Below are 26,379 nucleotides of genomic sequence, written 5' to 3'. Positions count from 1 at the left end.
ATCTAGAGGCAGAGCGAATATGATCTTCACTGCACAACATTCCAAGAAAAGCGTAGGGAGCAGCATTTGCTTTCAATTTTACCTTGTGTTTGCTTGATGAAACCATAATACTAACCACTGGTTCTACAACAGACGAGTCTTGACTGGTGTCAAACAAAATGAGTCGTTGTCCTAAAATAATCTTTAAATCTTTGTCGCTGCAACTTTGCATTTCGCCTTCAACAAACTTCCTGTAGGAGCAAAGTAATCTTCAAAATTAACAAAAAATTGTTCAGTCTGACAGTGTCTGTTACGCAGAACAAAGGAGTCACCCAAACCTGAGTAGTCAAACTACAGTATGCAGATAATGTGTGTTTATTCATGCTTAGAAGTTGAGCTTTAAGATGGTATCAACTCATTTACAAAGGATGTGAGAGGATTGACCTTGACGTCAAAATCTGCAAGACCAATGTCTTCTGCCAAACCTCCCTAATGTACTAAATTCACATTGATACCTTAGAAAATCTTAGAGCCAACTGTTATGGAAGGCACATATTAGTGAAGAAATTCAATGCTGTGTTCAATATGCCAGTATTGATCAGTAAAGGATAAGAATATTTTAAGATCAAAACTTCCAACCTGACACAAAACTGCTAGTGTGTTGGACAAATACAGTGATCCATACACTTCCTTCCGATATGCTTCTGAGACATATCAGACATGTCCATACCACCAACAGTGTATCCTTAAAATCGTTCAATTTCCCCGGAGGAATAAGCAACCATCTCTCATGCCTCGTCCAAGACCCCAGTGAATGTCAAGTGGTTATGTTGGACTGGCCATGTCGCTCAAATGTCTGACAACGGAATGCTGAAACAGTCACTATTCTAAATGCTGTTGTGGAGGTTACGAGGTAGACAGAGAAAATGCTTCGGGGATGTGTGTAAGGTTTCCCTGAAGTGCAATATTCCCACAAATTTATGGAAATATTTGGCCCTTGACTGCTCAAAGTGGAAAAACAGCATTCAGGATGGTATCAGGAGCTTTGTGATCATACATTAAGAGCACAGAGAACCTGTGCCTAAGTGGTGGAAACTACCCACCTGCCTGACATGAAAGGTACCTTCTCTACATGTGGAAGAGTCAGATTCCCACTTTAGCCTCGTTATCCACCTGAGAACCTAAAACCCAGAGTGGAAGCAAATGATTCTTGATCACAAAGACCATCTGAGAAGAAATTGGATTGAATGGATATAAATCTGATGAATGGAAATTAAAAGCAAGAACCCCGAAGGGTTTATTGTAGGAGTTCCTACAGCTCAGCTGATAGCATTGAATCCATTTGTACAGCTACAGTTGCTTATTCTGAAACTAGTTAACTTATACTTACTGGTTGGATAATATTCAAGTCTTCTGGAGTGCACTTTCATATGCAATACTGTACAAGAAATAACTTCCTAAGACTTTCCAAAGCCTTGTGGTAATGATATTTGTTATCAATAAACTTATTAATGTTTGCCACCTATATTCTCATACAAATTATTAATGTAGATGACAAACAACAGGGATCCAGTACCAATCCCTGCAGCACAGTACTGATCACAGCTCTACAGAGTGGAAAAACAACCCTTCATCCTTGCACTAAGCCGATTTTGTATCCTTTTGCTGGTTCACCTTGGATTCCAAGTGATCTAGTCTTCCAAACTAGCCTGCCATGCATGACCTTCTCAAAGGCTTTGCTAGAATTCATGTGGACATCTACCTACTTGCATTCATCAATCTCTTGGTCACCCCTTCAAATTACAAAAAGTCATCATGAAAGACTTTCCATACAAAAAAATATCATGCTGACTAAATCCCTATCAGTCATTGCTTTTCAAAGTGCAGATAGATACTGTCTCCATTAATTTTCTCACCACCCTGTAGCTGTGTTAACTCAGAATAAGAATTGGGGAGGAGGAGTAGTAGTACAATCTGGCAGGTGATAGGTGGAACCAGATGAGACTGGGAGGTGATGGATGGTAAAAGAAAAGGGCTGAAGAAGATGGAATCTGATGGGAGAGTAGAGTGGACCGTGGTAGAAAGGAAAGGAGGGGAGAGGTACCAGAGGCAGGTGATAAGCAAGTGAGGAGAAGAGAAAGGGTAAGACGGTTGCCGGAATGAAAAAGGAGAGGAGGAGGAGGTGGGGGGGGGAAGAAATTACCAGATGTTAGAGAAATCAGTGTTCATGCTGTTAGGTTGGAGGCTACCCAGACGGAATAATAGGTGTTAACGCTCTAACCTGAGAATGGCCTCAGTGTATCACTCGGAGGATGCTGGAGGCACTCAGCATGCCAGGTAGTATCCTTGGAAAAGAGTAAACAATCGATATTTCGGGCTGAAACCCTCGTGTTTGGATTGCCTCGTATTATGGCCTTGTCATGACAGTAGGGAAGGTCATGGGCCAACAAGTTGTAATTGGAGTGGAAGTAGAATTAAAATGTTTGGCCACTGGGAAACCTGCCTGTTGTGGACAGAGCTTTAGATTAACCTTGGTTCACATAACTAGTTTTCCAATCTCTGGACAGAATTGAGCAAAAAAAGCTATTGGATTGCTATGGAAGGGATGCGCCTTTGAATTACATTGATGTTAAGACTCTTGTTTGGGGAGTATCAAGGAATTGGAGGAAAGTGGAACCACTGAGATATTTTCATAACAGCACAAATTAAATTCCTTGCATTTTGTTTGCTGGTGTACAAAATGTCTTCAGTTTAATTCATTATTTTAATGTTCTGGCAATATTCACAAAGCTAAAAGCATATAATGCAGCCCATGATATGAATATTTCCTGTTTTCATTTTAAGAAATGTTTACTGGACCAATGATGGATCAGGACAGGTGCTGGCAGGAAGTGGCTTGTACTGCTGAACAGGAACCAGTTATTATCTATAAACCACTTACTCCTGCTAAACTAAGTGGCAGAAGCTGAGACCTGAACTAGTTGTAAATTGTTTGCTGCTAACACCAGAGAATGTGTGGGTGTATGGCACCCAACCCATAGGAAAATAGTGCAAAAAACTTGGTGTTGTCATGATGTGTAAAGGAACCTAATCTTTAAAGTTAATTTCAAATATTTAATGTGAATAATTGGTTTATTCTAGCAAAGGCCTTATTAAAGCTGTTGAAGTCATTTACAGATAGTTTGCCCTTCAATTTGGTTAACCCTCAGCGAACTAACTTCTTAAGTATTTTCTTGTTTGCTTTACATCTGGTTACAGAAAACAAATTGTAACTTAATATTTGGTCAAGGATATTTCAGTTTTGACTGGTTACTTACCTTCTTACCTAGAACATTTTTTTTCTGAAGGACAGGCATTGCAAAGGTTTAATTCGGTAGGGTGAGAATAATATTTTGAATGTGACAAGTACAATTAGAGGAAATATTAAGAGTTTTTGTGTACTTGAAAGTGGATAATGCACCAAGCTCAACTGAAAGGTAACCCAAGATGCTACAAGAAGTAAGGGGAAATTGCAGAAAATGTGACCATAATTTTCAGTCTTCCCTGTTTGTTATCCTGAGACCTGTACTATTTTGTACTAGATGGTTGAAGCAGACTACAGCCTTGCAGTCCCTTTCAGAATCATGTTCCTGCATGTTATGCTGCTTCTTACCAATGACCCCTCCCCTATCCATTTGCAACCTTTCACCCACAAACTCTACCCCACGCTGAGTGAAGGGTGTTAACCTTTTTAATAAGAGAGGTTATAATAGCGTGAGGATATTCTTGAGGGGTCATGTAATAAGTCCATTTGGGTTGAACTTGGGAATAAGAAGTGGATGGTCACCTTGGTAGGAGTATTTTATAAACCCCGTGAGATTCAGCAAAAATTTTGCGCAGATGTGTCGAGAAATTGCATGTAGTTGTGAGAATAATAGGGTAATGCCAATGGGACATTTCAATATTATTTTATTTTATTTCCTGATGTCGACTGGGACACCCATAGTGCAAAGGCTCAGGACAGGGCATAATTTGTGCAGTGTGTTCAAGACAGTTTCCTTACGTAATATGTAGATGTATCCAGTTGAGAGGAAGCAATACTGGTATGAAGTGGGCCAAGTATTTGAAGCAGCATTTGGGGGAATGCTTTTTAAGTGGGCAAATCCCTAGGGCTTGATTGAGTGCAGCCCCGGATCTACTAGGAAGGCAGGGCTAAAATCATGGAAGCCCTTGCAGAAATACTTGCTTTGTTTGCCACTAGTGAAATTCTGGAAGATGAAGGTGGGCTTATGTTGTTCCATTGTTCAGGAAGGCTAGCATGAAAGGCCAGGGAACTACAAGCTGGTGAGTCTTCAGTTGCAGAAAAGTTACTGAAGGGCAAGGTCTACCATTATTTGTATAGTGAAGCCTAGATCAGGTTTTTGTTCATGATGAATCTTCTAGAGTTTTTATAAGAGATAACTAAGGGGATGGATGAAGGTAGGTCAGTGGTTGTTGTCTGTATGGACTTTAGAAAGGCCATTAACAAGGTCCCATATAGTAAACTGATCTGGAAGATTAGATTGCATGAATCGGGAGGAGATAGCGAGGTGGATTCAGAATTGGTTCGATGAAAAGAAGCAGGGGCTCATTGTAGAAGGTTGAGTCTCTAACTGGAGACCTGTGACTTGTGGAATGTGCCAAGGATCAGTGTTGGGACCTCTGTTATTCATTATTTATACAAATGTTTTAGATGTGAATGTACAAGGCACAATCTGCAAGTTTACTGGTGATACTAAATTAGAAGGTCTTGTTGATAATGAAGCAGGTTAAAAATGAATTACAAAGTAGTCTTGAACTGTTATGGTAATGGACTGAAGAATGGCAAATGAATTTCAACTGATAAGTGTGAAGTGATGCATTCTGAGCATTCAAATCAGGGTAGAACCTATACCATGATTAACAGGGTGCTATTAAGTGTTATTGAATGGAGGAACCTGGGAGTACAAGTGCCCAGTTTGCTGAAAGTGGCTACACTAGTAGATGGTGGTGAAGGTGTATAGCATGCTGGTCTTCATTGGTCAGGACACTGAGTTTGGGAAGAGGGACATTATGTTACAGTTGTATAAGTTGATGGTGAAATCATACTTCGAGTATTGTGTACAGTTTTGGTCATCCTGTTATAGGAAAGACAGGTAAGCTGGAGAGGATGAAGAAATTCAAAGAACATTCGAATTTTCATTCTTTAATGAATCTCAAAGTTTGTATACAACATACATATTTTGATACATTTATTATCAATGTGATAAGAACAAAATGATTCAATTCAAGAACTGTTAGAGATGAAATAAGGCTTTATATCTGTCACTTGAAAGAGAACTCTGAAAGAAGCAAAGCAGCATTTAAGGCCGTGAAAGCCAAACTTCAAAGGGAGATCAAGGCTATGAAGAACAACTGGTGGAATAAGCAAGCGGAAGAACTGCAAGCAATGTCAGACAGGAATGACTACCATGGGCCCTTCTCAGGACTGAAAGCTGTCTATGGTCCAAGAAGCAGTACAATGGCCCCAGTAAAAACTGCAGATGGGAGCAAGCTATGCGGTGACAGGAAAGACATCATTGAGCGGTGGAGAGTACACTTCTGTAACGTTCTAAACCAAGAAGGTGCGGCTGACCGCAATGCATGTGGAAGGCTCACAACTAGACCGAGAAGAGCTATGTGTACTCATCACTATGACAGAAAAGATACCAGAAGTTGTAAAGCACCTGGGCAAGATGACTTTCCATCAGATGTACTGAAGGAAGGTGTTCCTGCTCTGAAGACTGAACTGCTGAACTTACATAATGCTTATTGGCAGAGTCAATGTCTCCCTCAGGACTTCAAAGATGCGATGATAGTCACCATCTACAAGAAGAAAGGTGACCGTAGTGTTTGTGGAAACCACCAAGGAATCTCCCTTCTGTCCACAGCTGGCAAGATTATGGTGAAGATACAAGATCATCTCAGAAGGTGTGCTTCCTGAAAGCCATTGTGGCTTTAGGGCTGGAGGATTTTTACTTTGAGGCAACTCCAGGAGAAGGTGGTAGAACAGCAGCAACCATTGTACATTGCCTTTGTTGATTTCTGTCAAACGTTTGATACGGTGGACAGAGAAACACTCTGGGAAGTGCTCAAAATTTATGGCTGTCCAGATAAGCTGGTTACGATGATCAAGTTGTTTCATGAGAACATGTCTGGCAAAGTATCTATTGGAGGAGACGTTAGCGAAGCCTTCACCGTCAACCACGGGGTAAAACAGGGATGCATTCTTGCTTCAACTTTGATCACACTATATCTTGCTGCAGTTTTGGAAGTAATGGACCATAATTTGGACAAAGCTGTGTACATCAGGACTCGCTCAGATGGAAAATTGTTCAACATGTCAAGACTCAAAGCCTCAACCAAATCAAGAGAGATACGTGTCAGAGAATTTCTGTATGCAGACGACTCAGCCCTGGTTGCTATTGATGTTAATGTGATTCAAGAAATTGTAGACCGCTTCTTGTTTGCTGCCACTCTTTTTGGCCTAAGAATCAATGTCTCCAAAACCAAACTTCTGTACCTCTTCCTCTTCCTCTGTGTAGTCCCAGTGAGATCCAACCACCAGTCATATTGGTCAATGGGGTAGCGCTGAAATGTTCTGACTCTTTCATATACTTAGGAAGAGCTGTGACCAACACCAACTCATCAGATCTGGAAGTTGAGAGGGGAATTCAATCAGCTACAAAAATCTTTGATGCTTTGCAGAAGCGACTTTAGTCTCGCCATGACATTAAAATGGCAACCAAGGTAACAGTCAGGAGAGGGAAGGGCAAAGGTCAGATACTAGAGAGTACCCCTGTGGCTGTCCCCCTTAACAATAAATACTCCTGTTTAAGTACTATTGGGGGGTACGGCCTACCTTGTGGAAGCAACAGGGGCTGCGCCTCTGGCAGAGTTAGGGTAGGGAATGGAAGAGAATGGCAGTAGTGATAGGGGACTCTATAGTTAGGGGGTCAGACAGCTGATTCTGTGGATGCAGGAAAGAAACACGGTTGGTAGTTTGCCTCCCAGGTGCCAGGGTCTGGGGTGTTTCTGATCGCATCCACGATATCCTGAAGTGGGAAAGTAAACAGCCAGAGGTCGTGGTACATATTGGTACCAACGACATAGGTAGGAAAAGGGAGGAGTTCCTGAAAACAGACTACAGGGAGTTAGGAAGGAAGTGGAGAAGCGGGACCTCCAAGATAGTAATCTCACGATTACTGCCTGTGTCATGCGACAGTGAGTATAGGAATAGAGTGAGCTGCAGGATAAATACATGGCTGAGGGATTGGAGCGGGGGTAGGGATGTAGATTTCTGGATCATTGGGATCTCTTTTGGGGCAGGCATGACCTGTACAAAAAGTACGAGTTGCCCTTGAATCCAAGGGGGACCAGTATCCTGGCAGGGAGGTTTGCTATTGGGGAGAGTTTAAACTAGAATTGCTTGGGGGGGGTCGTGGGAGGTGTGAACAAAACTGAAGAGGCGGAGGAAGGGGCTGTTGGCTCACAGATAGAGAAAGCTTGGAGACAATACGAGAGGGAGGATATGCAGGTGATAGAGGAGGGATGTGCTCAGACCGATGGTTTGAGGTATGTCTATTTTAATACAAGAAGCATCATGAACAAAGCGGATGAGTTTAGAGTGTGGATCAGTACTTGGAGCTCTGATGTTGTGGCCTTTACAGAAACTTGGATGGCTCAGGGGCAGGAATGGTTAATTGTAATGCCGGGCTTTAGATATTTCAGAAAGGACAGGGAGGGAGGCAAAAGAGGTGGGTGTGTGGCACTGCTGATCAGAGGTAGTGTCATGGCTGCAGAAAAGGAGGAAGTCATGGAGGGGTTGTCTACGGAATCTCTGTGGGTGGAAGTTAGAAACAGGAAGAGGTCAATAACTCTATGGGATATTTTTTATAAACCACCCAATGGTAACAGGGACATCGAGGAGCAGATGGGGAGACAGATTCTGGAAAGGTGTAATAATAACAGGGTTGTCATGGGAGATTTTAATTTCCCAAATATTGATTGGCATCTCCCTCGAGCAAGGGGTTTAGATGGGGTGGAGTTTGTTAGGTATATTCAGGTCCTACACAATATGTAGGTAAGCCTACAAGAGGAGAGGCTGTGCTTGATCTGGTATTGGGAAATGAACCTGGTCAGGTGTCAGGTCTCACAGTGGGAGAGCATTTTGGAGATAGAATTGTGATCAGTACCTCCTTTACCATAGCATTGAAGAGGGATAGGAATAGACCAGTTAGGAAAGCATTTAATTGGAGTAAGGGGAAATATGAAGGTATCAGGCAGGAACTTGGAAGCATAAATTGGGAACAGGTGTGCTCCAGGAAAATCTACGGCAGAAATGTGGCAAATGTTCAGAGGATATTTGCATGGCTTCTGCACAGGTACGTTCCAATGAGACAGGGAAAGGATGGTAGGGTACAGGAACTGTGGTGTACAAAGGCTGTTGAAAATCTAGTCAAGAAGGAAAGAAAAGCTTATGAAAGGTTCAAAAAACTAGATAATGATAGAGATCTAGAAGATTATAAGGCTAGCAGCTAATTTAAGAATGAAATTAGGAGAGCCAGAAGGGGCCATGAGAAGGCCTTGGTGAGCAGGATTAAGGAAAACCCCAAGGCATTCTACAAGTATGTGAAGAGCAAGAGGATAAGACGTGAGAGAATAGGGCCAATCAAGTGCGACAGTGGAAAAGTGTGTACAGAACCGGAGGAAATAGCAGAGATACTTAATGAATACTTTGCTTCAGTATTCACTATAGATAAGACCATAAGACAAAGGAGCAGAAGTAAGCCATTCATCCCATCGAGTCTGCTCCGCCATTTTATCATGAGCTGATTCATTCTCCTATTTAGTCCCACTCCCCCGCCTTCTCACCATAACCTTTGATGCCCTGGCTACTCAGATACCTATCAATCCCTGCCTTAAATACACCCAATGACTTGGCCTCCACTGCTGCCCATGGCAACAAATTCCATAGATTCACCACCCTCTGACTAAAAAAATTTCTTCGCATTTCTGTTCTGAAAGGGTGCCCTTAAATCCTTAAGTCATGCCCTCTCGTAGTAGACTCCCCCATCATGGGAAACAACTTTGCCACATCCACTCTGTCAATGCCTTTTAATATTCGAAATGTTTCTATGAGGTCTCCTCTCACTCTTCTAAACTCCAAGGAATATAGTCCAAGAGCGGACAAATGTTCCTCATATGTTAACCCTCTCATTCCCGGAATCATTCTAGTGAATCTTCTCTGTACCCTCTCCAACGTCAGCACATCCTTTCTTAAATAAGGAGACCAAAACTGCCCACAGTACTCCAAGTGAGGTCTCACCAGCGCCTTATAGAGCCTCAACATCACATCCCTGCTCCTATACTCTATTCCTCTGGAAATGAATGCCAACATTGCATTTGCCGCCTTCACTACTGACTCAACCTGGAGGTTAACTTTAAGGGTATCCTGTACGAGGACTCCCAAGTCCCGTTGCATCTCAGAACTTTGAATTCTTTTCCCATTTAAATAATAGTCTGCCTGTTTATTTTTTCTGCCAAAGTGCATAACCATACACTTTCCAACATTGTACTTCATTTGCCACTTCTCTGCCCATTCTTCCAATCTATCCAAGTCTCTCTGCAGACTCTCTGTTTCCTCAGCACTACCGGCCCCTCCACCTATCTTCGTATCGTCAGCAAACTTAGCCACAAAGCCAACTATTCCATAATCCAAATCATTGATGTACAATGTAAAAAGAAGCGGCCCCAACACTGATCCCTGTGGAAAACCACTGGTAACCGGCAGTCAACCAGAATAGGATCCCTTTATTCCCACTCTCTGTTTCCTGCCAATCAGCCAACGGTCTATCCACGTATGTAACTTTCCCATAATTCCATGGGCTCTTATCTTGTTAAGGAGCCTCGTGTGTGGCACCTTGTCAAAGGCCTTCTGAAAATCCAAATATACAACACCCACTGCATCTCCCTTGTCTAGCCTACTGGTAATTTCCTCAAAAAATTGTACTAGATTTGACAAGCAGGATTTTCCTTTAAGGAATCCATGCTGAGTTCTGCCTATCTTGTCATATGCGTCCAGGTACTCTGTAACCTCATCCATGACAATCGACTCCAACAACTTCCCAACCACCGATGTCAAGCTAACAGGTCTATAATTTCCTTTTTGCTTCCTTGCCCCCTTCTTAAATAGCGGAGTGACATTTGCAATCTTCCAGTCTTCCGGAACCATGCCAGAATCTATCGACTTTTCAAAGATCATCGCTAATGCCTCCACAATCTCCACAGCTACTTCCTTCAGAACCCGAGGGTGCATTCCATCTGGTCCAGGAGATTTATCTACCTTTAGCCTATTCAGCTTCCTGAGTACTTTCTGTGTTGTAATAAAAAGGATCTTGGCGATTGTAGGGATGACTTACAACGGATTGAAAAGCTTGAGCATTTAGACATTAAGAAAGAGGATGTGCTGGAGCTTTTGGAAAGCACCAAGTTGGATAGGTCTCTGGGACCAGATGAGATATACCCCAGGCACTGTGGAAGGTGAGGGAGGAGATTGCTGAGCCTCTGGCAATGATCTTTGCATCATCAGTGGGGAAGGGAGAGGTTCCAGAGGATTGGAGGGTTGCGGATGTTGTTCCCTTATTCAAGAAAGGGAGTAGAGATAGCCCAGGAAATCGTAGACCAGTAAGTGGTTGATAAGTTGATGGAGAAAATCCTGAGAGACAGGATTTATGAACATTTGGAGAAGCATAATATGATTGGGAATAGTTAGCATGGGTTTGTCAAAGACAGGTCATGCCTTATGACCCTGATTTGAATTTTTTGAGGACGTGACTAAACACATTGATGAAAGTAGAGCAGTAGTTGTAGTGCATATGGATTTTAGCAAGGCATTTGATAAGGTACCCCATGCAAAGCTTATTGAGGAAGTAAGGAGGCATGGGATCCAAGGGGACATTGCTTTGTGGATCCAGAACTGGCTTGCCCACAGAAGGGATCTGTTCTGGGACCCCTTCTCTTTGTGATTGTTATAAATAACCTGGATGAGGAGATGGAGGGATGGGTGGCACAAAGGTAGGGGGGTGTTGTGGGTAGTGTGGAGGGCTGTCAGAGGTTACAGCGGGACATAGGATGCAAAACTGGGCTGAGAAGTAGCAGATGGAGTTCAACCCAGATAAGTGTGAGGTGGTTCATTTTGGTTGGTCAATTATAATGGCAGAGTATAGTATTAACGGTAAGACTCTTGGCAGTGTGAAGGATCAGAGGGATCTTGGGGTCTGAGTCCATAGGACACTGAAAGGTGCTGCGCAGATTGATTGTGTAGTTAAGAAGGGATACAGTGTGTTGGCCTTCATAAACTGTGGGATTGAGTTCAAGAGTTGTGAGGTAATGTTAGAGCTATATAGGACCCTCATCAGACCCCACTTGGAGTACTGTGCTCAGTTCTGGTCACCTCACTACAAGAAGGATGTGTAAACTATAGAAAGGGTGCATAGGAGATTTACAAGGATGTTGCCTGGATTGGGGATCATGCCTTATGAGAATCAGTTGAGTGAACTTGGCCTTTTCTTCTTGGAGTGACCTAGGTGACCTGATAGAGGTGTATAAGATGATGAAAAGCATTGATGGTGTGGATAGTCGGAGGCTTTTTCCTGGGGCTGAAATGGCTAACACGAGAGGACAGAGTTTTAAGGTGCTTGGAAGTAGGTACAGAAGAGATGTCAGGGGTAAGTTTTTTACGTAGAGATTGGTGAGTGCGTGGAATGGGCTGCCAGCGATGGTGGTGGAGGTAGATACAATAGGGGCTTTTAAGATGCTCCTGGATAGGTACATGGAGCTCAAAAAAATAGAGGGCTGTGGGTAACCCTAGGTAATTTCTAAAGTACGTACATGTTCGGCACAGCATTGTGGGCTGAAGGGCCTGTATTGTGTTGTAGGTTTTGAAAAGCACAGTTTAATCAGGAACAGTCAATGTGAATTTGTTAAGGGAAGGTCCTTTCTGACTATCTTCATTTGAACTTTTTTTAAGGTGATTTCAAGGAGCAATTGGCAATAATTTAGTCTAAGGGACTAAAGCATGACTTTTGCAAGGGGCCCAAATGTCAGGCTGATCAAAGAAATGAACGAGAAATGGTAGCAAATTGGATGCATAATTGGCTTAGTGGGACATAACAAAGATAATGGATGGCTAGTGTTTTGCAGGTAGGTTGTCAGGCATGTTCCCTGAGGTAGGTACCTGACACCTTGTTTGAACAGATATGAACAATTTTGACATGTATGTACGGTCATGATTCTAAAACTTCATTTGATACAAAAATTAGCTGTTTAACTAAAAGTAAATAGAAATCTTTGGGCTGCTTGATCAGTCAGGAAAAATGTCACCATTGAAGTTATTTCGAAGAAGTATGAGATAATGCATTTGGAAAAATGCAACAAGGTAGTGAAATACAATAAATCGGATATTGAGTGTGGTGGAGGAACAAAGAGACCTTGAAGTTTATGTCCATTAATCCTTAAAGGTTGCAGGACAGATCAATAGGCAAGGTGTATTATTTCCTTTACTAGTTGAAGTGTAGAATATAACAGGTTTTTTCCCCTCGAAATATAATACTACTTAGACGACAACTTTATTAAGTATATTTCTGGTCACCATATATTGGGCAAAATGTGATTCTGTTGAAGAGAAGAAAATCTTTTCAGCAGACTGGGAGAGTTTATTATAAGGAAAGGAAAGTGGCTGGAGTATTTTTTTTAGAATGAGGAAAGTTGGGAAGATACTTATACAAGTGTAAGAGCAGTGATTGGTGGGGTATGGACCTGGTACTGGAAGGAAGAACTTGTTTCAATGGTTCTTTTTCAACTGATACAGATAGGATGGTTTGAATGGGCATTTCTGTGTCATGGTATTTAAATGAATCTATAAGAGTACAAATCTTATAAGATCAAATGTTTAGTGAATATAAAGCTACTAAATGGAACATTAAATAGAGTGAAAGTGACATTTATGTGTGCATCTTGAAAATTAATTTGGGTTGAGATGTTGAACGCAACTGTTAATGTTTGTTGTCAGGGTTCACAAATCATTTGATATGTTTAAATGGGATCAAACTACCGGTGCTTTGAAGTTTTTGATATCATCTGGCTGTACAGCATGGAAAAAAATGTTTGGTTTGGAATTTTATTTAACTCTTTCTGTACTGTACTATACTGTTTTGATCCTCTACCAGTTTGTAAAATGCACAAACAAAAAATGGCTTAAGACCATTTGTGAATATGGGCTGATTGTAACAAACTAATATTTAAATACTGAGCACCTTTGATTTGAGTTAATCTTTCAGATTTAATACTTGCTGAATTTTTTTTTGTAGTTAATTTGCTCTTATTGCAACTATTTACTTAAGTGATATCAACAGTGCTATTAAAGGGCTTATTTTAAAGGGTAATGTGTTCAGTTGAGAAAATTTATATAGAGATCACCTGTAATGTTGGTCATCCAGTTTAAAAACAAATTCATGACTTGTAGGGCTGAATTTGCTTGAAAACCAGGAGCATTCTTCTGCAAGACTGAATTATGAAGCAGCTGTCTTCACATACTGTACTGCTCAACACGCTTATTGCGCAAAAGTTTGCGTTTTAAAAATTAAGATCTATGATTAGTGGCAGTAGAACAGAATTCAGTGGGTTCTGTTTCTGTTCGTTTAAATCAATTTCTAAAGTATTTTAACAAACCTTCCAGGTGATTTCCCTTAATCATAAAATTCATATTGTGTTTAATAATATTGTTGACGTAGTGGATAAGTAGGTTTTTCTGATATGATTAGAAAACAAAGACTAGGTAATTTTATTCTCAGTTTTGTTTGATTAATAAAGAATAGGGATGTTTAACGTGGTTTTCATTTTGCTTAGGTTCAGGAAGTCGGAAATTTGAGCAAATTGCACAGCCCTGATCTCTCTCCAATAATGTTGGTATAGAAGTTGTGGTTGTACTTAGGTGTCACACAACAACATCAAGTTAACCTCTGATAGTTCTTGATTTTAAATAGTTAGTTTAGATTCGTTATTTCAGATGTTTAAAGAAATGTACGGTACATTCAGATATGATCATGTACATGAGTGCTCAAAATAAACTTTTATCTCTTTAACTTCCATCTTAGAAATAAAATTTAATTATTATTTTTTGCCTTAATGGTGTTATTTGAGGGGGATAAATTATTACAAGTATTTAATAATGTGTAGAATCTTTGTATGCTTTGTATGCTTTGTCGTTAAAAGCAACATTAAAATGTCAGCTTAGACTATATACTTTAGACACAGTGTAAGTTTTAATATCTACAGGTTCTTTCTTTGGATAAATGTCTTCTAAGCTTGAGTTCCCATATTCAAAGAGAAATAGTGTCGAAGCATGAATCTAGATATTTAAGAAGAAATAGAGGCAAAATTAGAGTGATTTGGTGCACTTGTGACATATGCCTGTTTCTAGTCTTAAATTTATTTTTACCTTTGCAGTTTTAATCAAGCGGGAACATACTGATGAGATAGAATTACCCACTATTCCTACTCTTCCGTTGTCTGTCGCGCACACTGCTAATATATCTGGTCTACATCAAGTTGGATCTCAGCTGCCTTCCTCGGATAGTGGACACCATGAAAATTTGACATCTGTTTCACAGAGGAACCTTGGACCTCCTCTGCAGCAAACTTACACATCGATGATTTCTTCACCAGTAACATGTTTGCCACATCTGCCAACAAGAAGCATTAGTCCAGGTTCTGAATGCCCTGTTATAACTCCCCTGGGGCATCAGTCTTTCCCAAAACCAGCTCCACCTATTGGTCCTCCTTACCAGCCTATGCAATCTAACATGATATATAATGGACAATCAGGTCTTCCCATAAATTCGGTTTCTAGCCATGTATATGAGAGAATATCTTATCCGCCTGATGTAGCTGGTCCACTTCAAATTAACATGGGATGTCATCAAATGCAACAAATGTACTGTTCTCCAAATCCAGGCCCAGGTTCATCACCATCTCCAACAGCAGCGCATCCTTTGGGACATTCATCACATTCTGGACAATCCTCACCACAGCTGCACAATACAAGTTTAGCCAGCCTTTCAGGACCCCCTCCATTGACACATCACAATGTATGTAATCCATCCCCATTTTCAACACCAGAGAGAGCTTCGTTGAATATTAAACAAGAGCCAGAGGATAATGAGCTACCTTTCCAGACTATTGGACTGCAGGATATAACACTTGATGATGGTAAGTAATCCAACTTAGTTTAAACGCTTATTCTTTGAAAGAATATTGTTACCAAAGAAATGGTATACAAATTTAGAAAAGGTACGAGTACTCATCCTAATAAGTTTTCACTTTACTACTCCTAAGCTCTTGCACTTCTTTAAAATTGTGCTTTTAATGCATTTCTTTAAGAAGAATCTGCATTGTAGGTAACCATTAATAGAAAAAATATTTCTTTTGCCATCAGATTTTTCTCAATCCTATCTTACAAAACGCTAATTATCTTACAATTTAAGATAATTGTTTAATTTTTTTACTGACTGAACTGCCTAAAAGTTCAAGTGTTAAACCTCATGCTAAGGATTCCACATGATGCGAATGTCAGCAAGGACATGATTGCTGGTTCAGGAAAGAAGTCTGAAAACAGAAACTGTTTCAGAAATAGGTAAGACAATAACTATGCAGCAGGGAAAATATACTCTTTTCATTCAGCAGCAATGTGTTGAATACTTTTTAGAGATTAGCATTCTGCTGAGGGCCAGATCAGTGGCATTCAAGTTTGGCGAGCAAGTTAAGTACAGGAGGTCTAGGTACGATCTCTGGAGAGCCATTTCATGTGAAGTGCAATTCGGGACCAAACTTGTATTACTGAAGGATGCTCAACAGCTGTGGCAGGATTTGAATGCTATCACCTCCTACGCAGTTAAACCAAGCAGCATTGGTGATAACAAGGCTTTGCTCCCAGCTAAGCTCAATGCCTTTTATGCTCACTTTGACCATCAAAACATAGAGGCATCTTCCCAAACACCCACAGTCCCCGGTGACTGTGATTTCAGTCTCTGAGGCATCCTTCAGGAAGTTGAACCCATGGCAAGCACCTGGCTCAGGCAGGGTTACTGACTGAGTAGTAAAGCAGGCTTCAATTACACTGGTGTCTAAGAAGAATGTGGTAACCTGGCCCAATGACTATTGTCCAATAGCACTTAAATCCACAGTGATGAGGTGCTTTGAGAAGTTGGTGATGAAATAGATCAACTCCTGCCTGAGAAGCGACTTGTATCTACTCTAATCTGCCTACAGTTACAACAGGTCATTAGCTCTTCACTCAATCCTGGAACAACTGGACAGACATCAGGATGCTCTTCATTGACTACAGCTTGGAACTCAATACTATCACTTCCTCAAAACTAACAATAAGCTTCAATTTCTAGGCTTCAGTACCTTCTTGTGCAATTAGGTACTCTATTTCCTCACTTTCAGAACCAAGTCAGTTTCAGATTGGCAACAGCATGTCTTCCACAATCCCCCTCAGCACAAATGCACCACAAAGCTATGTGCTTAGCCCCTTGCTCTACTCACTTTACTCACTTAATACTTATAACTGTGAGGCTAAGCATAGCTGCAATGCCATATTTAAGTTTGCTGATGACACCACTGTTGTTGACCGAATCAAGGGTGGTGATGAATCAGCATAGAGGAGGGAGATAGAAAATCTGGCTGAGTGGTGACACAACAACCTCTCACCCAATATCAGCAAGACCAAGGGGATGATTGTTGACTTCAGGAGGAGGAAACCAGAAGTAATTGAGCCAGTCCTCATCAGGGCGGGGGGTGGTGGAATCGGACTGGGAACTTTCAATTCCTCTATATTATAATTTCAAAGGGCCCAGGACACAAGTTCAGTTGTGATGAAAGCACGGCATTGCCTCTACTTTCTTAGATAGTTGTGCAGATTTGGCACATCATCTCAAACTTTGACACTCTTCTATAAATGTGTGGTGGAGTGCATTTTGACTGGTTGTATCACGGCCTGGCATGGAAACACCAATACCCTTGAACGGATACAGCCCAGTCCATCACGGGTAAAGCCTTCCCCACCATTGAGCACATCCACACGGGATGCTGTCACAGGAATTATCATCAAGGACCCCCACCATTCAGTCCATGCTCTCTTCTCACTGCTGCCATCAGGAAGGAAGTACAGGAGCTTCAGGACCCACACCATCAGGTTCAGGAAAAGTTATTATCCCTCAACCATCAGGCTATTGAACCAAAGGTGATAATTTCACACAACTTCACCTGCTCATCACTGAACTGTTCCCATTGAACTGGACTCACTTTCAATGACTCTTCATCTCATGTTCTCTATCTATTGCTTATCTATTTATTTTTCTCCCTTTATATTTTCACAGTTTGTTTATTTTTGCACATTGGTTGTTTGTCCTGTTGGTTGAGTTCTTCCATTGATTCTATTACGTTTCCTGTATTTAGTCATAGTCATACTGTATTGATCGCGGGGGAAATTCGTATTTGTTACAGTTGCACCATAAATAATAAATAGTAATAGAACCATAAATAGTTAAATAGTAATATGTAAATTATGCCAGTAAATTATGAAATAAGTCCAGGACCAGCTTATTGGCCCAGGGTGTCTGACCCTCCAAGGAAGGAGTTGTAATGTTTGATGGCCACAGGCAGGAACGACTTCCTATGATGCTCTGTGTTGCATCTCGGTGGAATGAGTCTCTGGCTGAATGTACTCCTGTGCCCACCCAGTACATTATGTAGTGGATGGGAGACATTGACCAAGATGGCATGCAACTTGGACAGCATCCTCTTTTCAGACACCATCGTGAGAGAGTCCAGTTCCATCCCCACAACATCACTGACCTTACGAATGAGTTTGTTGATTCTGTTGGTGTCTGCTACCCTCAGCCTGTTGCCCCAGCACACAACAGCAAACATGATAGCACTGGCCACCACAGACTCGTAGAACATCCTCAGCATCGTCTGGCAGATGTTAAAGGACCTCAGTCTCCTCAGGAAATAGAGACGGCTCTGACCCTTCTTGTAGACAGCCCCAGTGTTCTTTGACCAGTCCAGTTTATTGTCAATTCGTATCCCCAGGTATTTGTAATCATCCACCATGTCCACACTGACCCCCTGGATGGAAACAGGGGTCCCCAGTACCTTAGCTCTCCTCAGTTCTACCACCAGCTCCTTAGTCTTTTTCACATTAAGCTGCAGATAATTCTGCTCACACCATATCTTGTGTTGACTGTGTATGCCCACAAGAAAATGAATCTTGTGGTTGCATATGGTGAAATAGGCATTCTTTGATAATAAATTTATTTTGAACTTTGAACCTTGTAGTTTTAAACAAGAACAGAGGTGTGGAAAGGTGGGGCAGGGAATAAAAGAAAGAAAAGGGCATGATAACATGGGAAGAAAAGGAATAGAATGACAGCATGGTTAAGAAGCAATCAATAGAACAATGGGTTTAGAATAATTGTAATTGTTAATGGTGGAACTATTAATAGCACCTGCTTTCCAAACAAATGAAAGACATTGTTTATTATATCAGGATTGATTTTATCAACAGCTGCTTATGCTGTTTCTAATCACTGCAGAATTGTCCCGTAATTAAAGATTTTTTAAAGAATTTTTTTAGCAAGCATCTATGTTGAAATGCCATGAGTAAATTTGGGCATCCTAATGTTACAATGAGAGCAGCTTTCTTTTACTAATATTCCTCTACGTTTTTCCTGAAGCTAACTTTTAAAGTCTTTTCTTTGTTTTCAACAGGTCTTTCTTTACTGTGAAAGAAAAGAATGTTATTTCCTTCTTTGTTAAAACTATTATATTGTCTCATCCTTCAGTTCTTGAATATAATCTTGGAGAAAATTAGGTTTATACCAGTCACACTAAATTCTCTCTCGCCTACATTTACTAACCTTAGAGGTTTAAGGTTGGACAATAGGAAGTTCTAAAATATTCCACAAGGTCAGCCATCCTTGAACTGGAAATTTTGTTAGAACAGAAATTGAAGTTGACCTCTGGAAATGTCTTGTTAGTTACAAAATGCACAGCCATTAACTATATATATGACACATGTTCAGGAGCAATTTCTTTTTTGATGTCGATCACCCAGTTAAGTAAAGCTTGTAAAGGAACTCTGATTCATCTAAAGATTAAAGATTTTTAAAAGATTGGCTTTGTTTGTCACATGTATATCAAAACATAAAGTGAAATGTGTCATTTTGGGTCAACGACCAGAATAATCGGGGGATTGTGCTGAGGCAGCCTGCAAGTGTCACGACACTTGCGGGACCAACATAGCATGTGCACAACTCACAAACCCTACCAGTATGTCTGTGGAATGCGGGAGGAAACCGGAGGAACCCCACGTGGTCATAAGAGAATGTACAAACACCTTGCAGACCGCAGCAGAAATTCGAACCCTGATTGGTGATTGCTGTCTATGTAACGTGATTGTACTATGCTGCCATCCTGCCCACCACTGAGCTTCACCACTAAACCCAGTAGGCTGAATTGAGCTGGCTGCAGCAAAATTGCTGATGTTGAGCAGTTCTCATGTAGGTAAGTCTGGTCTTATTCTTGACTATGCTGAGTGACAGATCCTGAAAAGAAATCTGTCAGTTTCTGTTTTGAACACAGCTACTATGCAGCCCTTCAAAGGTTTGTCATCCACTTGAGCACAGAAGTTTCTCCCCATCTCTGTACCAAACAGCCTACCTCTTAATTCTGAAATGTGTGTCAAATACTCAATGCAGCCTGGAAATAGCCTCTGAAACTCTTAAGATTTTTTTTTATGTCCCAATGATATCTCCTCTTATTTTTCTAAACTTGAGAGAATACATCCCTAGCCTACTTAATCTTTCTTCATAACAATCCTGCTAAACCTGGGACCAATCTGGAATCTTTGCTGCACTCCCTTAAAGGTAAGAACATCCTTTGGTTAGGGAACCATAACTACATCATACATCAAGTGTAGTCTTATGAAGCCACTGTACAATTTCAATAGTACCTCTTTCTCCTATATTCTAATCCCAGTAAAATATACCATTTGTCCTTTTAATTGCTTGTTGCATCTGCACTTTGGTTTTAAATGACTTGTGTACAAACTTGTGTCTGTTCACACATCGACACTACCCTTTTGTGTTATGGGTACATCAAAGTGGATGACCTTCCATTTTTCTGCCATGTTCTCATCTACGTCTCTTTGAAGGCTCTTTACATTGACCCTCGCTGCTCATAAACCCATCTGACTTAGCATTGTCAGCAAATGTGGAACTATAACACAATTATTCTTCAGATGCTGAAAATCCAGAGTGACACACAGAAAATACTGGAGAAACTCAGCAGGTCAGGCAGCATCTATGGAAATGAATAAATAGTCAATGTTTCGGGCTGAAACACTTCTTCAGGAAATAACATGTTTGGACCTTTCAGTCAAAACATTCGATTTAATGGTGAAAAGCCAGTGGGCCATGTAACCATCAATTCCCTAATCTTTCAAAAATGTATCTGGTTCCTCGGGTAATTCTAATGATTTAGCCTCCTCAACTCTTACATGTTAGAGATTTCCAAGCATTCACTACCTGGAGCTCAAACTGCTGCAGGTGGAAACACTTCCTACATGTGATTATGTAGAAAACTGGATGTATCCTTGATTTCACACTCAGCAGAGCTGCCTTGCAATGCCACACCCTTCGTAATAATTTTGAAAAGCCATAACTGTATGGGAACAGAATCACCTCTCACCGAATTAACTTGCAACAGTATCAAAGTAGCAGTATTATATTTCTCCCATTGACCCCATTCACCAATACTTGTACTCTGAAGATCAGTGTTTTCTAATGCTGCATTCAGCAGTTTTCATCAGCCATGAAGAAGTTTATTTTGGCTCTGCGTTCTGCTTGGAGACGGATAGAGACCACAGGTGGCTAGGTCTGGATGGCTGCTGAAAACTGCTAGAAACACAGCAATATAAGTATTGTTTCAGTTTTAGGAGCATCCCTGTTGCCAAACAAATTATCAAGGAAACATTCTTCCTGACAGCGTATTTGAATTAAAATTAAACTTTTTGGTTTTGGGATTCATAAATATTTAAGAACTATTAATATTTCTTTACCAAAGCAATTATTATTTAAACAAAAGATTTTGATTACAATGAGAGTAAATTCAGTACTCCCCAACAATTTTAAATTTATCATTGAGGAGGTTGCTTTGTGGCACATCAATGAAAATACGTTGGTTGCAAATTGTGCATGGATATACTTTGCAATATGTTTTTGTTTTAATCTGTTTTGAATCCTTGTAAGAATATAATTAGCACACACCCATAGTTCTCTAGAGGTGTAAGCTGCCTTGAATTCTGCACTCCTTTCGTGATGTTTCCACAATGGTAATTGTTAAAGACATTTTAGATTATTAACCCGGTCTGAAAAAGGGTAAGATGTCAGATATCCAGGTCAAAATCAAGTCTTAATGCCACACATCAGTTAGTTTGCTTTTATTTCCCTGCTAGATACAACCTTAAAAAACATCAACAAATGGTTGGTTACCCCTTTTATTAATCCATATCGTATTATTTTCCAAGTGCATAGTCTGCAGCATTTTTTTCTCTACTACTAATGTTCATTTGAGCTGGTTTTATAAGACTGTCTCTTAAATACAGATTGGTTAGTGAGAGCACAACAGTAATATAGGTTCAGCTCAGGCTGATATATAATTTGATAGAGCAACTTGGAAGGTAATTTTATTACCAAAACTGACTGCTCTTTTTGGTAGAAATCACAGAGGAAGGAAGTACTTTTTGAATTGTCATTCAATTCATATACTGCAGCCACAATGAAAGAGTATATGACGTTTTAGCAGAATTTGAATAAGTTAAGTGCTGAGTATGGTTGTGGTAAAGGACTTGCATTTTCTCTGCATTGCAAATTTCATCTGACTTGTGAATCTTTAATACATAATCTTGAGAGGTATTGAGCTTTATAAGTGCAGTTAATATTTGATTATATTCCTGACCACTTCTGTGGATTCAGTCAGTAACTCTTATTACAGGGTTCTCAGCATATACTCTACATGGTGACAACCTGTCAGGTTTGATATCTGGGGACTTGGCAACAGAATGTTAGAATGCAAGGGAGTATCTTGTTTTTAAAAGAACATCATCTGGTGCCTGTTAACATAATTGTGCAGGCCTGCAACAGAACCTATGCAGGTTTTATTATTGATGAATCAACTAGTTGAAGATGCTTTCCCAGAGAACCCCTGCATGAACTTCGGATGTGCACGACCATCTTGTTTTGCAGGATACAACTCAGCTACTAGGTCCCCGTAGTCTTTGGTCTACATAGTCTTGTAAGAGTTCCTTGGTACTACATTGTTTAATATTATTTGATGTAGAATGTTTTTTTTCCCCCTGTGATTAGCTAGTTAGCAGATAATGGAATTCTGCACAAGTTTTGTTGACCAGAGAAAAGACCAATACTTCAAGTTCCAGAGACTGCTTTATATATTTTAGAAGTGAAACTGCAGAAGTCCTAAACGGGGAAGGGAAACTTTGGCAGCTATATAAAATATCTTTGGCTTGTGCTGCTTTGGTTATTATTTAAAAGTTCAATCATATTGTATCTCATTCAGATTTTATTTTGGTTTACAGTCAGAGCATCTAATCCAACTTGAAAAGACTATTGATCCACATATAATATTTCAAAAATCTAGTTTTTCAGAATAGTATGAGCACACTTTCAGATTCAGTAGAACTCTGTTCTGTTGGTTTTGATTATAGACATTTTTTAATCCATTAGTATTACCCTTTTATTTTAAAATAACGCACCAGAGCAACAAAATGATGAACTTGTAATACAGGATGACATACTTGGCAAATAATGAAGTGTGCAATAGACAAGAGCTAATCTATCTATAACCGAATAATCTCTTCAGTGCTCAGCACTCCTGCTATATTTTGTATCAAATGGGAGTGGACAAATAAACTGCTACCCAGGAGCACTTAACATTGATGGAGACCAGTACATTAGTGCTGAGGTAAAGCTGAAGCATTTTATATACATTGTCAGCCTAAAGTAGTGCATTGACCTTCCCATAGTTTCCACTAACATGGAAACCAGTCTTTGATGAAAACAATTCCTTTCTTTGGTATCAGTAAGCAAAGGACACAGCAGAGGTAATGGTGTGTGATGTGTTTCTTGTCAGGCAGTTCCAATGCAGCTACAGTGATAATCTACATAGTAATGTAAAAAGTTGCCTAGGAATTTGCCAATATGGCAAATTATTTTATGTTTTCTCTCTGTCTTCAGGAATGCAATGAAATATATTATTAACAGTGCTACCAAGCTGTATTAATTAGCTGATAAGCTGCTATCTGCCAAATTTGGGTTTCACCAGGTCCTCTTTGCAGACTTCTTCTGGAGCAGGTGTGACCTGTACAAAAGGGACAGGTTGCACTTGAATCTGAGGGGGACCAATATTCTTGTGGACAGGTTTACTAGAGCTGTTGAGAGTGGTTTAAACTAACATGGCAGGGTGCTAGGAACCAGCATGGTGGAGCTGAGGATGAGCCAGCAGGTTTAGAAGTAGATGATGGTTGTAACATGATCGTAAGGAAGGACAAGCCAATGATTGGGTACAAATGCAGACAGAAGAAAGAGTTGAATTGTACCACAGAAGTAAAATTCAAAAGAACAAAGAATACAAGACTTAAGTGCTGTATTTAAATGTGCGTAACGTTCAGAAATTGGTGCACAAGGTCGCGGCATAATTAGAGATTGGTTGGTATGATGTGAACATCACTAGTTGTGGCTGAAAGAAAGTCACAGTTGGGAACTCAACATCAAAGTATATTCTATGTATTGAAAGGAAGGCATAGGCGGTGGTGTGGCTCTTGGTAAGAGTTGGAATTACATTTTTAGAAAGAGGGTCAGAGAATGTTGAATCTTTGTGTAAGGGTTAAAAAAAAACACAATGGGAATCATAAATAGGCCTCAAAGTAGTAGCCAAGATGTGGAGTTGAGATTGCAGAGGGAGCTGGAAAAGCCATGTAATAAGGGTAATGTTATAGTCGTAAATGGAGGACTTCAATATGCAATCAGATTGGGAAAATCAAGTGTGGTGTTGGATCGCAAGCGAGGGAAGTTGTTGAATGCCTCTGAGATGGCTTTTTAGGGCAGCTTGTGCTCAAGCCTACTCAGGGAAGGGCTATCCTAGATTGGGTGTTGTATAATAACCCACATCTTTTTGGGGAGCTAAACGTAAAGGACCCCCTTGGGAGGTAGTGGTCATAATGATTGAAATTGTACTACAATTTGAGAGGGGCAAACATAAGTCCCATGTATCAGTATTGCAATGGAATAAAAGGAATTACAGAGGCATGAGGGAGGAGTTTGCCCGGGTGGGTTGGAGGAGGATACTGGCGGGGATGACAGCAGAGTAAAGGTGGCTGAAATTTCTTGGAATAGTTTACAAGGCACAGGATAGATAAGTTCTGTAGAAGAAGTTGTTCTCGACAGGCAGTGGTAGGCAATTGTCGCTGACAAGGGAAGTTAAGGACTGCATAAAAGCCATGGAAAGAGCATATAAGGTAGCAAATGTGAGTAGGAAGTTGGATGATTGGGAAGTTTTTAAAATCCAACAAAAGGTAACTAAAAAAGCTACAAGATACTAAAAGTTTTTTCAGTTATATAAAGAGTAGAAGTGAGTTGAGAGTTGATATTGGACCACAGGAGATGATGCCGGTGAGGTAGCAATGGGGGACAAAGAAATAACAGATGAACCTAATGGGTACTTTGCATCTGTCTTCTTGGTTGAAGATACTGGCAGTGTGTCAGAGGTCTGTGAGTCTCAGGGAGCAGGAGTGAGTGCCATTGCAATTACAAAGGGGAAAGTGCTAGGAAAACTCAAAGGTCTAAGGTGGATAAATCACCTGGACCAGATGGACTACATCCCAGTTCTGAGAGAAATTGCTGAAGAAGTAGCAGATGCGTTGGTAATGATCTTTTAAGGATCACTAGATTCTGGCATGGTCTCAGAGATCTGGAAGACTGTAAATGTCACTCCACCCTTTAAGAAGGGAGAAAGGCAAAAGAAAGGAAATTACAAGCCAGTTAGCCTAACCTCAGTGGTCGGGAAAGTGTTGGAGTCTATTATTAAGGATGGGGTTTTGGGGTACTTGGAGACTAATGATAAAATAAGTCAAAGTCAGCATGGTTTCTGTAAAGGGAAATCTTGCCTGACAAATCTGTTATGAGTTCTTCAAGGAAGTAACAAGCAGGGTGGACAAAAGAGAAGCAGTAGATGTCATTTACATGGATTTTTAAATGGCATTTGATAAGGTGCCACACGTGAGGCTGCTTAACAAGATAAAATCCTATGGCGTTACAGAAAAGATATTGGCATGGATAGTGTAATGGCTGGCAGGCAGGAGGCAGTGAGTGGGAATAAGGGGGGCCTTTCCTGGTTGGCTGCCAGTGACTAGTGCTGTTCCTCGGGGATCAGTCTTGGGACCACTATCAAATTGTTTGTCAATGATTTGGATAATGGAATTGATGGCTTTGTGGCAAAGTTTGTGGATGATATGAAAATAGGTGGAGGGGTAGGTAGTGCTGAGGAAGCAATGTGATTACAACAGGGCTTAGACAAATTGGAAGAATGGGCAAAAAAGGATGTGTTGTCATTTGAGAGAATCCAGAGGAGGTTCATGGAATGAAGGGGTTAACATATGAGGAGTGTTTGCCAGCTTTGGGCCTGTGCTTACGGGAATTTAGAAGAATGCGTGGGGATCTCATTGAAACCTACAGAATGTTGAATGGACTAGATAGGGTGGATTTGGAGAGGATAGAACATAGAATAGTACAGCACAGTACAGGCCCTTCGGCCCACAATGTTGTGCTGACCCTCAAACCCTGCCTCCCATATAAGCCCCCACCTTAAATTCCTCCATATACCTGTCTAGTAGTCTCTTAAACTTCACCAGTGTATCTGCCTCCACCACTGACTCAGGCAGTGCGTTCCACACACCAACCACTCTCTGAGTAAAAAACCTTCCTCTAATATCCCCCTTGAACTTCCCATCCCTTACCTCTTGTATTAAGGATGTTTCCTATGGTGGGGTATCTAGAACTGGAGGACACAGTCTCAAAATTGAGGGGTGATCTTTTAGAACGGAGGTAAGGAGGATTTTTTTTTTAGCCAGAGAGGAATGAATCTGTGGAATTCTCTGCCACAGACTGCGGTGGAGGCCAAGTCTCTGGGTATATTTAAGATGGAAGTTGATAGTTTCCTGATCGG

The 26,379-nt window shown here is 40.7% G+C and overlaps 1 protein-coding gene across 1 annotated transcript in view; it reads left to right on the top strand.

The window, feature by feature from the left end:
• nfatc3a (nuclear factor of activated T cells 3a) overlaps positions 1 to 26,379 on the top strand; it is a 180,612-nt gene that overhangs the window by 101,426 nt on the left and 52,807 nt on the right. The window contains exon 9 of the mRNA XM_072279527.1: positions 14,524 to 15,285. Within this exon, the coding sequence (XP_072135628.1) occupies positions 14,524 to 15,285 (762 nt within the window). The remainder of the gene's footprint in view (positions 1 to 14,523; positions 15,286 to 26,379) is intronic.

Source organism: Mobula birostris, chromosome 15, assembly GCF_030028105.1.
Source record: "Mobula birostris isolate sMobBir1 chromosome 15, sMobBir1.hap1, whole genome shotgun sequence".
Classification (NCBI taxonomy): Eukaryota; Metazoa; Chordata; class Chondrichthyes; order Myliobatiformes; family Myliobatidae; genus Mobula; species Mobula birostris.
This window is presented reverse-complemented; position numbering and strand designations above follow the sequence as displayed.